Source organism: Coregonus lavaretus (assembly GCF_964263955.1).
Source record: "Coregonus lavaretus genome assembly, chromosome: 32".
NCBI classification, from domain to species: Eukaryota; Metazoa; Chordata; class Actinopteri; order Salmoniformes; family Salmonidae; genus Coregonus; species Coregonus lavaretus.
Window position 1 is genome coordinate 6,285,176 of NC_140019.1, and position 14,536 is coordinate 6,299,711.

The window sequence follows — 14,536 nt, forward strand, 5'->3', positions numbered from 1 at the left end:
TCGCTCTCCCTGTGTTAGGCGCATACACATTTATAAGGACAAAACCCCTGTTGTGAATTTCTGCTTTTACTACAAGCAGTCTACCCCTACACACCTCCTTCGAGGAGCACATTTTTACGGCCAGACCTGGTGCAAAAAAGACTGCCACCCCTGCACTAACATTTGTTCCATGGCTCAGCACACTTGCCCTTTTCCACCAGAGCCCCCAATCGACTTCATTCACCACATCACTATGCGCTCCTGCAGAAACAACACCTGTACCTTTTTTTGTTTTACATATTCACCCAACAGACTCCCGCATCTATGGCACCATTTATATTACCCGAAGAGTCTCCATAAGAAGTGGCAGAAAAGCCAGCAAAGAAAGAGACCAATAGCAAAGTTCAAAAAGCCCCAGTGCCAGAAGAAAACAATTAATCTAAACAGCATCTGAAGGTAGACCCTTACATATGGTTGTGAACCACTTCCTCAACCTAAAACGTTTCCAGGGTGAGAGTACACCATGCCCCTAATTTTTCATAGCGTGTTGTACTGATCTTACAAACTTTCCCGGATCGCAAAAAAAAGCTTAACCTTCTTTTTCCCTTTAGTCTCATTCATGAACCTTGACAATTCCCTCACCGTGTACTTTGACCGCTCTGCCTGACTGGCTGTCAGCTCTGGACCCATTGAGGAGGAGTCTGAAAAGAAAGCCTCCTCATCTTCCTCTTCCTCAGACTCACCTTCCTCCTCATTTCCATCTCCCATCCTGACCATCTGCCCTTTCTCTCTAGTCGGGGCCTTCCCCCCAGCACCACGCAAAGTTTCCTTGGTGCCTTTGACCACACCAGCCTCTCCCCTCCCACCTCCTTTCTTCTCCCCCTTTTTCTCTTCCACCTGACACCCTCCTCCACCCCACTTAGTCGCTTATCCTTCCCCACTATACTCTCCTCCTCCACTAGCATAACCTGACTAGGCCAAGCCGCATATACACCACCATCCATAACACGACTAGACCCAGCCTCAGCTACACCACCATCCATAGCATGACTAGACCCAACCTCATCTACAACACCATCTCTAGCATGACTAGGCCCATCCTCATCTACACCACCATCCATAGCATGACTAGACCCAGCCTCACCTACACCACCATCTATAGCATGACTAGACCCAGCCTCATCTATGCCACCATCTATAGCATGACTAGGCCCAGCCTCTGCTGCCTGCGTCTCATGGCCTCCTGCACGTTGACCTCGATTTCCCCCACTGGTGCTTGTACCCTCACCTTGTCTACGGCCTTTATGTGGGCACGCAAAGCTCTTATGCCCCAAATCCCCACACTCAAAGCACTGTAGACTATATGTGCTGGCAAACCTCATGTAGAGCCCCTCCCCATGCCTTACTTTAAAATGCACATTTAACCATTGTTATTCAGAAACATGAACACTTGCCTCCGGAACGAAACAGCATGCTTAACGGCATATGCCTGAAAACCTGCCGACAGTACACGGAAACCCCTAGCAAACTTATCAAAACGACTCAGCTCTTTCCTGACTTGATCATCCATAATAAACAGAGGCAAATTTGCAACTACCACCCTAGTCAAAGTGGTCGAAAGAGGAGAAATAGGCATCAACAAACTGCTTACAAATATTCCACTAGCAATGAGCCTACCCACCAAATGTACTATTTTCATGAACACAACCACAGCTTTATTCATTCTTGATGCGGAATGTATAAATTCAGCTCCTACCTGTTCACCGACCACGAACAGAACCTCCTCCACCTTAATTCCATTCTCAGGAACACACCTGAATCCATGCCGTAATGACAGCGTCTCCTACGCGCTAGGCTGCAAAGCCATCGCGCACACCAGACCGTTCAAACCCCAGGAAACTAAAACACCTTCCTCTTCCTCCCTAACTTTGAAAAAAAAACTGTGGGTACTGCTAAAACAAACAGTGCATTAACCATCCACCATAGAAAATAAAAATTGAAAGAAAAGACCAAGGAAAGAAACAAGAATATAAGTTAGGACAGAGCCCTCCACATAACCTCTCAAACTCCAAAAAAAACTCCCAGCATTCATTGAGAGAGCAAAAGAGTGTGAGAGAGAGAGTGAGAGAGAGAGAGAGAGAGAGAGAGAGAGAGAGAGAGAGAGAGAGAGAGAGAGAGAGAGAGAGAGAGAGAGAGAGAGAGAGAGAGAGAGAGAGAGAGAGAGAGAGAGAGAGAGAGAGAGAGAGAGAGGAGGCCAAGCCAACGTTTACAAGGAAATTAACTCTATAAACCAGAAGAATTATAAACAACAGACCTCAATAAATGACCTGATCCCCAAACTTGGCTCTCAACACACACAGACTTTCCTTTCCTCATCTTATTGAGATGTAGTTAAAACATGTCATGAAGTCAACAGGGTCACTGTGTTACTCTGGGGAATTTGGGATGGCGTGATGGAGGGATAGAGAGTGGTGTGATATAAATGAAAAGGCTTGTGATGGTTAGATAGAGAGATGTTGTCCATATGCATCTTTATCTCTGTGGCTGACAGTTCAACAGTAGATCATACACCTGTGTGATGGGTCTGTCTGAGTGCATTAATAGGAGCAGTTGATCTGTTGAACCATTAGAGACAAGTGCATACTGTACTGTAGGCTACACCACAGACTTTATAACACCAGGACAATAATAGTAACCCAGACTCAGATTGTGATTGGACATTCCTCAGAGATTTAAAGACTCAAAACAATTCATCCTTAGACCAAAGAGTTTTAGAAGATGGTCGGCTTAGAATATTATTCTAGTGTGTATTTATTTAAACACACATAGGTTTAACCAATGATCTGTCTTGTCGTCACAGGGGTGCAAGACTAAACAGTTGGTGATACTTGCTCAGCTTTATTTGGATAGCCCTGTTTGGTTTGGGAGCCATGCTCGGCTGCTTTTAATACATTTAATTTGGACCTCAAACCCTTGCGAGGGTACAGCAAGCTCCCCAGTGCCCTCACTGCATCTCACACAAATTAATGGATCGTGTGTGTTTCCCAGAAGGCAGTAATATTGATGTTCTTGGGGGGAAAATAAGGTTAAAAGGAACTTAGTGACATTTCTAAGTATGTGAGATTGTAATATTATTAGCCAAGAATGTTGTTGTTTACTTCCAGACATGGATAGTGGGTTTGATAACTGCTACTCTGACAAATGCGTTCAACCACACAGCGAAAACCAATTGCTTATGTTGTCTTGATCTTCATAGGGATATCCAAGTACACTGTTTTCATTTGATACTCTAGATCATAAGATTTCTTTGACACATTATGCTACTCTGAAACGTGAGTATCTGTATTCGGCACAAGTTCAGTCTGACAGCTAAAGGCAGAGGTGTTTATTTTCATTTGACCCTCCCAAGTTCAAAACAGACCTAAATCAGATTGTGCCATCATGTTATTTTAAGTGTTGTGTGAGACAGAGTGTATGGACTGTATTTAATAAATTAGGAGAAAGCTCAATTGATGTGTGTGTGTATGAATGAAGTGAAAGCAGGTTTTTAGAAATGTTTGCAAATGTATACAAAATAAAAAAACATTTCCATTGATCATCCTTGAGATATTTTTACAACTTGATTGGACATGATTGGTAAATTCCACCTGTGGTAAATTCAATTAATTGGACATGATTTGGAAAGGCACACACCTGTCTATATAAGGTCCCACAGTGCAATTGGGGGAGAAGATCCTTGGTCAGGGAGGTGACCAAGAACCCGATGGTCACTCTGACAGAGCTCCAGAGTTCCTCTGTGGAGATGTGAGAACCTTCCAGAAGGACAACCATCTCTGCAGCACTCCACCAATCAGGCCTTTATGGTAGAGTGGTCAGACGGAAGCTACTCCTCAGTAAAAGGCACATGACAGCCCGCTTGGAGTTTGCCAAAAGGCACCAAAAGGACTCTCAGACCATGAGAAACAAGATTCTCTGGTCTGATGAAACCAAGATTGAACTCTTTCGGTTGAATGCCAAGCGTCACGTCTGTAGGAAACCTTGCAACATCCCTACGGTGAAGCATGGTGGTGGCAGTATCATGCTGTGGGGATGTTTTTAAGCAGCAGGGACTGGGAGACTAGTCAGGATCGAGGGAAAGATGAACAGAGCAAAGTAAACAGAGGTCATTGATGAAAACCTGCTCCAGAGCACTCAGGACCTCAGACTGGGGTGAAGGTTCACCTTCCAACAGGACAACAACCCTAAGCACACAGCCAAGACAACGCAGGAGTGGCTTCGGAACAAGTCTCTGAATGTCCTTGAGTGGCCCAGCCAGAGCCCGGACTTGAACCCGATCAAACATCTCTGGAGAGACCTGACAGAGCTAGAGAGGATCTGCAGAGAAGAATGGGAGAAACTCCCCAAATACAGGTGTGCCAAGCTTGTAATGTCATACCCAAGAAGACGTGAGGCTGTAATCGCTGCCAAAGGTGTTCCAACAAAGTACTGAGTAAATGATCTGAATACTTATGTAAATGTAATATTAACTTTTTTATTATGGGGTATTGTGTGTAGATTGATGAGGGAAAAAAAAGGTTTAATCCATTTTAGAATAAGGCTGTAACGTAACAAAATGTGGAAAGAGTTAAGGGGTCTGAATACTTTCCGAATGCACTGTATGTACAGTATGCATGCAGTGTGTGTGTCAAGCTGTGATCTTGGGCATAGTCACTCATATGCTCACTGAAAGACGACACACTCTGCAAGCTCACAACCTATCTCTCTCTGCTTCTGTCACACATACACAGTAGTTTAGTGGAGGGTATATGCATAGATACAACGTATACTCACATATTTTTCAGTGGGCATTGCTTATACTCACTTCTTAATCCCCACAATGGGTATCAAAGTAGTGTAGTGGAGGTATACAACATACCAATTAATAAGGCTGATGGAACAGATCAGAATGTTTAGCTTAAAATGTTGTTAAACTATTATCTTCACATTTTAGGCACAGCAATGTGCACACGGTGGTAGGCCTACGCGCAACTGTTCCTAAATAAAATTTGGGGAAAATACTGTTCTATAATGCACACAGCACATACAAGCAGTTTCATGTACAGAGATGGAAATATACATTAGAAATGTAGATATAGGAGAGATCTAAAGATGCAACAACCATCACAGGTTAGTAATATGACTAAGATAATGCCTTTGGCTGCTAGACAATGAAAGAAAGTTTAAAGAAAACCAATAGAACAGGAGAACGCAGATGAGGATGTCCTGGGCCATACGCACTACCCTTTGTAGCGCAAAGTAGTTGCCATACCAAGCGGTGATGCAGCCATTCAAGATGGTCTCAATGGTGCAGCTGTATAACTTTTTGAGAATCTGAGGGCCCATGCCAAATCTTTCAGCCTCCTGAGGGGGAAGAGGCGTTGTCGTGCCCTCTTCACGACTGTGTTGGTGTGTTTGGACCATGATGGTTCCTTAGTGATGTTGACACAGAGGAACTTGAAGCTCTCGACCCGTTCTTCTTCAGCCCTATCAATGTGAATGGGGGCGTGCTCAGCCCTTCGTTTCCTGTAGTCCACGACCAGCTTCTTTTTGTTCTCCTGATGTGGTTTAAGCATTGTTATGGACTTAGAACATCCAATTTTGTTGTTTTTCTGTTACAAAAGTGTGACTTTGAGAGCAAAAACCTGAAAGAAATTAAATAAAATCAGAAACCTGTGAATTTCTGACTCAATTGACAGCCTCATTTATCTGTTTCGATAGTAGGCTTCTTTTTGTTCTCCTATTAGCCTCCTTGCACAGTACAGCTTGGGTTGGCCTGACTGAAAGACCAATATAGGATTTATTACTTTAGGTCAAAATTAGAGTATACCCACTTCTCCAGGCACCACTACACCACACTTGATGATAGTTGATGGAAACAGCGCATTGCTTTTATTTATTTTGTTTTAAGCCTTCCCCAAACCATAGCCCTAGCCTTAACCACACAAAATTAATGCCTAAACTGTTAACGTTTAAGTTGTTTCTGTTTTAACTCTGTAACCACGCGGAATTAACCCTGTAACCATGCAGAATGAATGCATCAAAAATAGACTACGATATCTTGTTGAGAGCGTTGTGAACTGCTGTAGTATAGTGGTCCGAGCAGCGCTCATTGGCTCCGAGCATCACGAGTTCACGCCCAGTTCTGAGCAGTTGTTTTTATTTTATTTTTCTTGCACCGAGGTAGGCATATATCAACGTTCTCAGGACCTTTTCAAATGTCCGAAATCGAAGTCTATTTCTAGTGATCAGGTTGAGATATGCAGCCAGAGTGTGTGAGTGTAGCTTGTTTTGCATGTTTAGAGAAGGAATGTATAGGAGTGGGTGACATGTACAGTATGTTGGAGTGTGTGTGTTTAGTTACTTATTTTAACCCTTATTTTACCATGTAAGTTGACTGAGAACACATTCTCATTTACAGCATTGACCTGGGGAATAGTTACAGGGGAGAGGAATGAGTCAGTTGGAAGCTGGGGATGATTAGGTGGCCATGATGGTGTGCCAGATTGGGAATTTAGCCAGGACACCGGGGTTAACACCCCTACTCTTACAATAAGTGCAATGGGATCTTTAGTGACCACAGAGAGTCAGGACACCTGTTTAACGTCCCATCCGAAAGACGGCACCCTACACAGGGCAATGTCCCAAACAACTGCCCTGGGGAATTGGGATATTTTTTGACCAGAGGGAAGAGTGCCTCATACTGGCCCTCCAACACCACTTCCAGCAGCATCTGGTCTCCCATCCAGGGACCGACCAGGACCAACCCTGCTTAGCTTCCGAGGCAAGCCAGCAGGGGGTTGGGTGTGTGTGTGTGTGTGTGTGTGTGTGTGTGTGTGTGTGTGTGTGTGTGTGTGTGTGTGTGTGTGTGTGTGTGTGTGTGTGTGTGTGTGTGTGTGTGTGTGTGTCAATCAATCAATCAATTTTATTTTATATAGCCCTTCTTACATCAGCTAATATCTCGAAGTGCTGTACAGAAACCCAGCCTAAAACCCCAAACAGCTAGTAATGCAGGTGTAGAAGCACGGTGGCTAGGAAAAACTCCCTAGAAAGGCGAAAACCTAGGAAGAAACCTAGAGAGGAACCAGGCTATGAGGGGTGGCCAGTCCTCTTCTGGCTGTGCCGGGTGGAGATTATAACAGAACCATGCCAAGATGTTCAAAAATGTTCATATGTGACAAGCATGGTCAAATAATAATCAGGAATAAATCTCAGTTGGCTTTTCATAGCCGATCATTAAGAGTTGAAAACAGCAGGTCTGGGACAGGTAGGGGTTCCATAACCGCAGGCAGAACAGTTTAAACTGGAATAGCAGCAAGGCCAGGCGGACTGGGGACAGCAAGGAGTCACCACGGCCGGTAGTCCCGACGTATGGTCCTAGGAATCAGGTCTCTCAGTTGGCTTTTCATAGCCGATCATTAAGAGTTGAAAACAGCAGGTCTGGGACAGGTAGGGGTTTCGTAGCCGCAGGCAGAACAGTTGAAACTGGAATAGCAGCAAGGCCAGGCGGACTGGGGACAGCAAGGTGTCATCATGCCCGGTAGTCCTGACGTATGGTCCTAGGGCTCAGGTTCTCAGAGAGAAAGAGAGAACGAGAGAATTAGAGAGAGCATACTTAAATTCACACAGGACACTGGATAAGACAGGAGAAGTACTCCAGGTATAACCAACTAACCCCAGCCCCCCGACACATAAACTACTGCAGCATAAATACTGGAGGCTGAGACAGGAGCGGTCCGGAGACACTGTGGCCCCATCCGAAGAAACCCCCGGACAGGGCCAAACAGGAAGGATATAACCCCACCCACTCCGCCAAAGCACAGCCCCCATCTGTCTGTGTGTCTGTGTGTCTGTGTGTGTCATATGTCTGATTTGAATACTGTCTGCCCTACAGGAGATGACCCACTCCTGGCCTCCTCCCCTGACTGCCATCCACACTCCAGGCAAGGCTGAGCAGACCAAGTTCCCTATTCCCTCCAAGGTGAGTCCTATAGTATGGCTTACACTGTACTGTTCATTGACAAGCACAGCAATAATACTTCTTCAACTATGTTATAAGTGCTAGTAATACTGACACTAGTTAATACCATTATCACAATGACAGAGATGTATGCATTCTGAATGGTTACTGTCCTTGTCAAGAGAGCAATTTCCTACTGTCACTTATGTGTTTGGTAAGCAGTAATCACGTTATCCATGTGTCAGTCGGAAGGGAAAACAAATCAAGTAAAAGGGGATGTATTAAATTGGACCCAGGGCTGTCATCCTAGTGAGAGCCTGTCAAGTTCTGTCACAGTAAAGGACCAGTGAGATACCCATGGCACCAGAGAGAGAAGGAGAGAGAGAGAGGGAGTGAGAAAGAGAGAGCGTGGGACCCAGCAAGAGACAGAGAGGAGAGACAGCAAAGAGCCTCTGCTATTGGCCAGATAGCTATAGGACTTCATTTGTCTGGCTACATGTGCCCGCAGGATGGACTTTTTGAGGACAAACTCCTGTCAGCACTTCAGCTGCACTGTAATAGTGTGATTTAGCTATAGGATAATCCAGTGTCCTTCAGACCATTCATCCTCTCCTCCACTAACTCCCGGGGTATGTCTCTCCTAGCGTTCACTTCCTCTCCTCTCTACCGTCGTTCCCTAGCCTCAAATCCCCCGACGCCTAATTTTGCAGCTAAAGCCCTCTTATTTGTGTCTTAATAGGACATGGTCTGAATCTCATAGCTTGACCCGGCTGACATTCCTAATAATAAGCCTGTGTCTACAAATCCTGATTTAATGGTGCCATCTTTTAACTAAGACATTTTCCTGTCTAGTTTAGTCCACGCACCACACTCTGAAACATGAGTTGTGTCCTCTGTCTAATTGTATTAGTGTAAAATCAATTAAGTCCATCAGATGAGCAATTTCCCTCCCATTTGTTCTCCTGTATCACCTCAGTGTATGCTAATGTATTTGATGCACTCTTGTCTTCTTTCTCTCTCTCTCTCTCTCTCTCTCTCTCTCTCTCTCTCTCTCTCTCTCTCTCTCTCGCTCTCTCTCTCTCTCTCTCTCTCTCTCTGCTTAGGAGTCACAACACTTACCCTCAGGATACGCTGGACAAAGTAAGTCTGCTTTACATTTTTCCTACACACACATTTCGATTTAATCAGTCTAAAATGATGTAAATAGATGGAAGGCCATTATGCCATGAAACAACTGGAGCCCTGTCCATTTAGGGAGAAATGTTATGCTGTGTGACATATTGCAACAAAAGCTAAATTGATAATAAGCTAGCTGTTGGTCAGGGTTTAATCAAAACCAGCACTCTGACATTTAAATGTAAATTATTTTGCAGAGCGGTGCAATGTTCCTGGTAACAAGCCTGCAACCAAGTCTGTACCACAGAAGTCGTGAGTATTCATTTGATTAATTATTTTGAAAAAGCTTCGGGGGATAAATGCCGCCATGGTTTCAGCTTTGTTCCCTTGCAAAACAAGTCCCTGTGAAAAAAGCCTGCAGAATTCCCAGCTGAGAGGAGTGTTCTTCACAAACAAACAGAGCAGTTGGCATTCTCTCTCTCTGTTAACCCCTACCCTCCTTGGCATCTCCCTTGCTCCCCTGCACTCCTCAACAGCACAGCACTGACAACATTGCCTGTCTCCCCTAGTCACGCAAGACCTGGCCTACACTCAGTTTAGTTAGTGTCAAACATAGGCCTAGTGAATTGCTGACGATAGGGTTGCAAAGCTACCGGTAATTTACTAAAGTTACCGTAATCGACAGTGATTTTGGTAATTCATAGAAAAAATATGGCAACCTATCGTAATTTGGTAATTTATACTAGATTTTAAAAAATATATATATTCATGTATAGCAATTATTTGTTAGATCTGTTTCCATATTGTCCATGAATTTCTAGTAGATAAACCATATGGTTCAAGATAAAATAGCCTAATTAATGAAAAAAGCATCTAATCAACAATGCTATTATTTTTAATTACCTCTGCAACTCGTCCAACTATTTACTTTTTTCACAACTGCCACCAGTTTGATGGCAAAACTTTGACAACAAATACATATTGACATAGTAAAATAAATAAAAGTGTGTAAAACAAAATATAAAGGATATTTCATGCTGAAATTCTCAAATTAAACCCCAATGGTATTCACTAAGTTGATGTTTTACAGCTTTGTCATTCTATTTTTTGTTGTTGTCTTATTCAAATATTTAATATAGAGAGAGGGCAAAAGATAATTACAAACATATGTGATAATCTGAAGTACCCAAAAGGACCACTAGATGTCTTGTGATAGATTACATAAAATCCTCTTGAAGATACCACAATTCTGATAGTTTACTGGTAAACTTAGAAAATGTCCAGTAGTATAACTAACTCCCCCTTTGGAACCCTAGCTGACTAAGAATGGGCTTTATAGGGGTTTGGATTTTTTTGCGTTACAGAGAGGCATCATATTGTGAGCAGTTTGTCAACAAGATGTACAGAGAATGTGTAGCTAAGATGTGCTTTTCATTACAAATGTGGTGTTTGGACACCAGTAGCTTGAATTTATTTGAGCTCTCTTGAGTAAAATAGCATGATGATCAGACATCAAAATTGATTTATATAATAAACAGAGTAAACAAATGAAATATAAATATATATTTTTTTAGGGGGTAAATCAGCTTTAACATTTCAGATAGATTGTAACTTCCATCAATTTAATTGTCTGCATCACTTCCAATCCCCTATATGTTTTTTTCTCTCGCAAATATATATATATATATATATATATATATATATATATATATATATATATATATATATATATATATATATATATATATATATATATATATATATATATATACATACATACATACATACATACATACATGCATATACAGTGGGGAGAACAAGTATTTGATACACTGCCGATTTTGCAGGTTTTCCAACTTACAAAGCATGTAGAGGTCTGTAATTTTTATCAAAGGTACACTTTAACTATGAGAGACGGAATCTAAAACAAAAATCCAGAAAATCACATTGTATGATTTTTAAGTAATTAATTTGCATTTTATTGCATGACATAAGTATTTGATCACCTACCAACCAGTAAGAATTCTGGCTCTCACAGACCTGTTAGTTTTTCTTTAAGTAGCCCTCCTGTTCTCCACTCATTACCTGTATTAACTGCACCTGTTTGAACTCGTGACTTGTATAAAAGACACCTGTCCACACACTCAATCAAACAGACTCCAACCTCTCCACAATAGCCAAGACCAGAGAGCTGTGTAAGGACATCAGGGACAAAATTGTAGACCTGCACAAGGCTGGGATGGGCTACAGGACAATAGGCAAGCAGCTTGGTGAGAAGGCAACAACTGTTGGCGCAATTATTAGAAAATGGAAGAAGTTCAAGATGACGGTCAATCACCCTCGTTCTGGGTCTCCATGCAAGATCTCACCTCGTGGGGCATCAATGAACAGCTAATCATGGCTACCCAGACTATTTGCACTGCCCCCCCCCCCCCCCCCCATCTTTTTTGTTTGTTTTATTCTACTTTTTTATTAAAAATAAATGCACTGTTGGTTAAGGGCTGTAAGTAAGCATTTCACAGTAATGATGAGTACAACCCCAAGAACACCATCCCAACCGTGAAGCATGGAGGTGGAAACATCATTCTTTGGGGATGCTTTTCTGCAAAGGGGACAGGACAACTGCACCGTATTGAGGGGAGGATGGATGGGGCCATGTATCGCGAGATCTTGGCCAACAACCTCTTTCGCTCAGTAAGAGCATTGAAGATGGGTCGTGGCTGGGTCTTCCAGCATGACAACGACCCGAAACACACAGCTAGGGCAATAAAATGCAAATTAATTACTTTAAAATCATACAATGTGTTTTTCTGGATTTTTGTTTTAGATTCCGTCTCTCGCAGTTGAAGTGTACCTATGATAAAAATTACAGACCTCTACATGCTTTATAAGTAGGAAAACCTGCAAAATTGGCAGTGTATCAAATACTTGTTCTCCCCACTGTATATACATACATATATACATATACACATACATATACACACACACATATATACATACATACATATATACATACAGTGGGGGAAAAAAGTATTTAGTCAGCCACCAATTGTGCAAGTTCTCCCACTTAAAAAGATGAGAGAGGCCTGTAATTTTCATCATAGGTACACGTCAACTATGACAGACAAAATGAGAAAAAAAATCCTGAAAATCACATTGTAGGATTTTTTATGAATTTATTAGCAAATTATGGTGGAAAATACTTTTGTTATTGACCAAATACTTATTTTCCACCATAATTTGCAAATAAATTCATTAAAAATCCTACAATGTGTTTTTCTGGATTTTTCCCCTCAATTTGTCTGTCATAGCTGACGTGTACATATGATGAAAATTACAGGCCTCTCATCTTTTTAAGTGGGAGAACTTGCACAATTGGTGGCTGACTAAATACTTTTTTTCCCCACTGTACATCCATACACACACACACATATCCTTTTAAAAATTATATTTCCCTTCATTACTTTCCAACCCCACCACCCCTTCCCCAATTGGAGTAAACTCGTGAACAACAACGCTTAGGCCTCTACTTCCAGCCCATACATACTATATACATTTTATGGACACAGTCAAATTCTACAATAATTATATTTTGTTTGTATTTACTCCTGAACGTCCTCCAATCATTTTCATGATGTCCATCTGGTTTGCTTCTATATGCCATATTTTTCTAACTGTGTTCTTTCACAAAAGCTCTCAACCTATAACCTATATACTTATTATGGACACAGTATGCTTTACATTAGTTGTTATTAGTTGTTGCTATTAGTCCCATCCTTCAGCTCCATTCAACACCTCCCATCTATCTCTTAACACCATCCAATAGTGATGTTTCTTGCTGCAAGGCAAGTGTTCTATATTTCTGAATGCTCTCCAATGTTGCACAGTAGGACCTTTTGTGTCGCTCAATGACACAGCTCTTATTGGAGAAGTCTTCAATGATTTAACCAGACCAAATGTTCAGAGCCCAAGGAAAGAGCATTTGTGTCAATACCAGCTTTGTCTGGCGGAGCTAAATGCATTGACTTCAGATCAAGCAGTGTCTCTTTCTTTCCCTGCTACAAACACAGGAAATGCAGTATAAGCACAAGTGAGTGGCAGTATTAGCTTTTGTATTAAAACACACTTACCGCGGTAGCTGTTAAATGTCTGTGTTGTGCTATGGTGCTCAGAGCCTTTATTGCTCTGTATAAACATGTATACATTATATCCCAGCTACAGTGCCAATACTTCCCTCTGTCCCTGTGTGCGTGCAAATGAGACAAAATAAGTAGAAATGCAGAGATGCTTTAAGATGAGATAAGTGAGATCATGAATCTCTTTGAATTTCAAAAGGACAGCATCTGGGAAAATAAAATAAAAAAAATTAGGAGAAAGAGGGGCTCATTTGTAGCAGATCTGGTCTTCCAGTGAGGTACCCTGTCTGTATGTGACAGCTGTCAGTTAACTTAGTGCAGTGTTCCATGGACTTCTTACATAGTACATATGGACCATCATCCAAAATCATGAAATAAAGATGTCTATTTTTGACCGACCACCTCGATTCGGTCTTATGTAGCAAAATTTGAAATTTTGTTTTTTACATTGGATAAAAGTAGAGACTCAGAGCTACAAAATGGTATATCATACACTGCAGTTGAGGACCAATGGGAAAGTAATTCTGCTTTGAAAGTTGATCAACTTGTAACCCCACTTTTGAGAAAATGGCCCCTGTAGAGCTCTTCTTTGTCTACACCTATTCAGCATCGTTCACACCATCTTAAGCCTTAGCCCCACCCATCTCTTTAAGGATTCGCATGTGAGGCCATGTGCTAAACAGAGTGAGTAAGGTAGTGTAGTAAACAACCAAATTTCAAGATTAAAAGTGGTGAAAGTATTAGCCTACATTAAGGAAAAACAATAAGGAAAACACTTTATCAATCCTTGGCCTATATCCTAATCTGACTTTGGTGCAGGTCATGTTGTTCTTCACATTACCGTCTCTGGTAAACACACACTATATGCACAGGATACAGAAGGTGTAAAGGGAAAATGGTTACTTGTGTATTTGCATAGTAGCAATATCAAAAATAGAAAGTGTCCAGATAAAAATATTTTATAAATATTTTATAATTATTAGATGATGCTTATCCAGACACTAGGGGTGTGCCGAGTAGTCAGACAAAACAAGTATCATAACGGATATGGGTAATTTTATGGATTCGATTATGATCAGATTATTTTTTGTAATTATCTGTGATCGTAAAAAAAAAAAGTGAAAGAAATGCTATAACCCCCCCCCAGCCACAGCTAGCTAAGTGGATGGGTCACTATTGTCTAGATATGTACACATGTTCATGAAATACAATAGATGACCGTAATCACCCCCAGACACACCTGGCTAACTTGATGGGTCATTTAATCATCTGGCAAAGTGGAGTCTTTTGTTTATAGCTAAACAGTGAA

The 14,536-nt window shown here is 41.7% G+C and overlaps 1 protein-coding gene across 1 annotated transcript in view; it reads left to right on the forward strand.

The window, feature by feature from the left end:
* aff2 (AF4/FMR2 family, member 2) overlaps positions 1-14,536 on the forward strand; it is a gene marked incomplete at its 3' end in the record, with an annotated part of 168,969 nt that overhangs the window by 83,297 nt on the left and 71,136 nt on the right. The window contains exons 6-8 of the mRNA XM_084150056.1: positions 7,910-7,996; positions 9,079-9,115; positions 9,349-9,403. Coding sequence (XP_084006182.1) covers positions 7,910-7,996; positions 9,079-9,115; positions 9,349-9,403 — 179 coding nt within the window. The remainder of the gene's footprint in view (positions 1-7,909; positions 7,997-9,078; positions 9,116-9,348; positions 9,404-14,536) is intronic.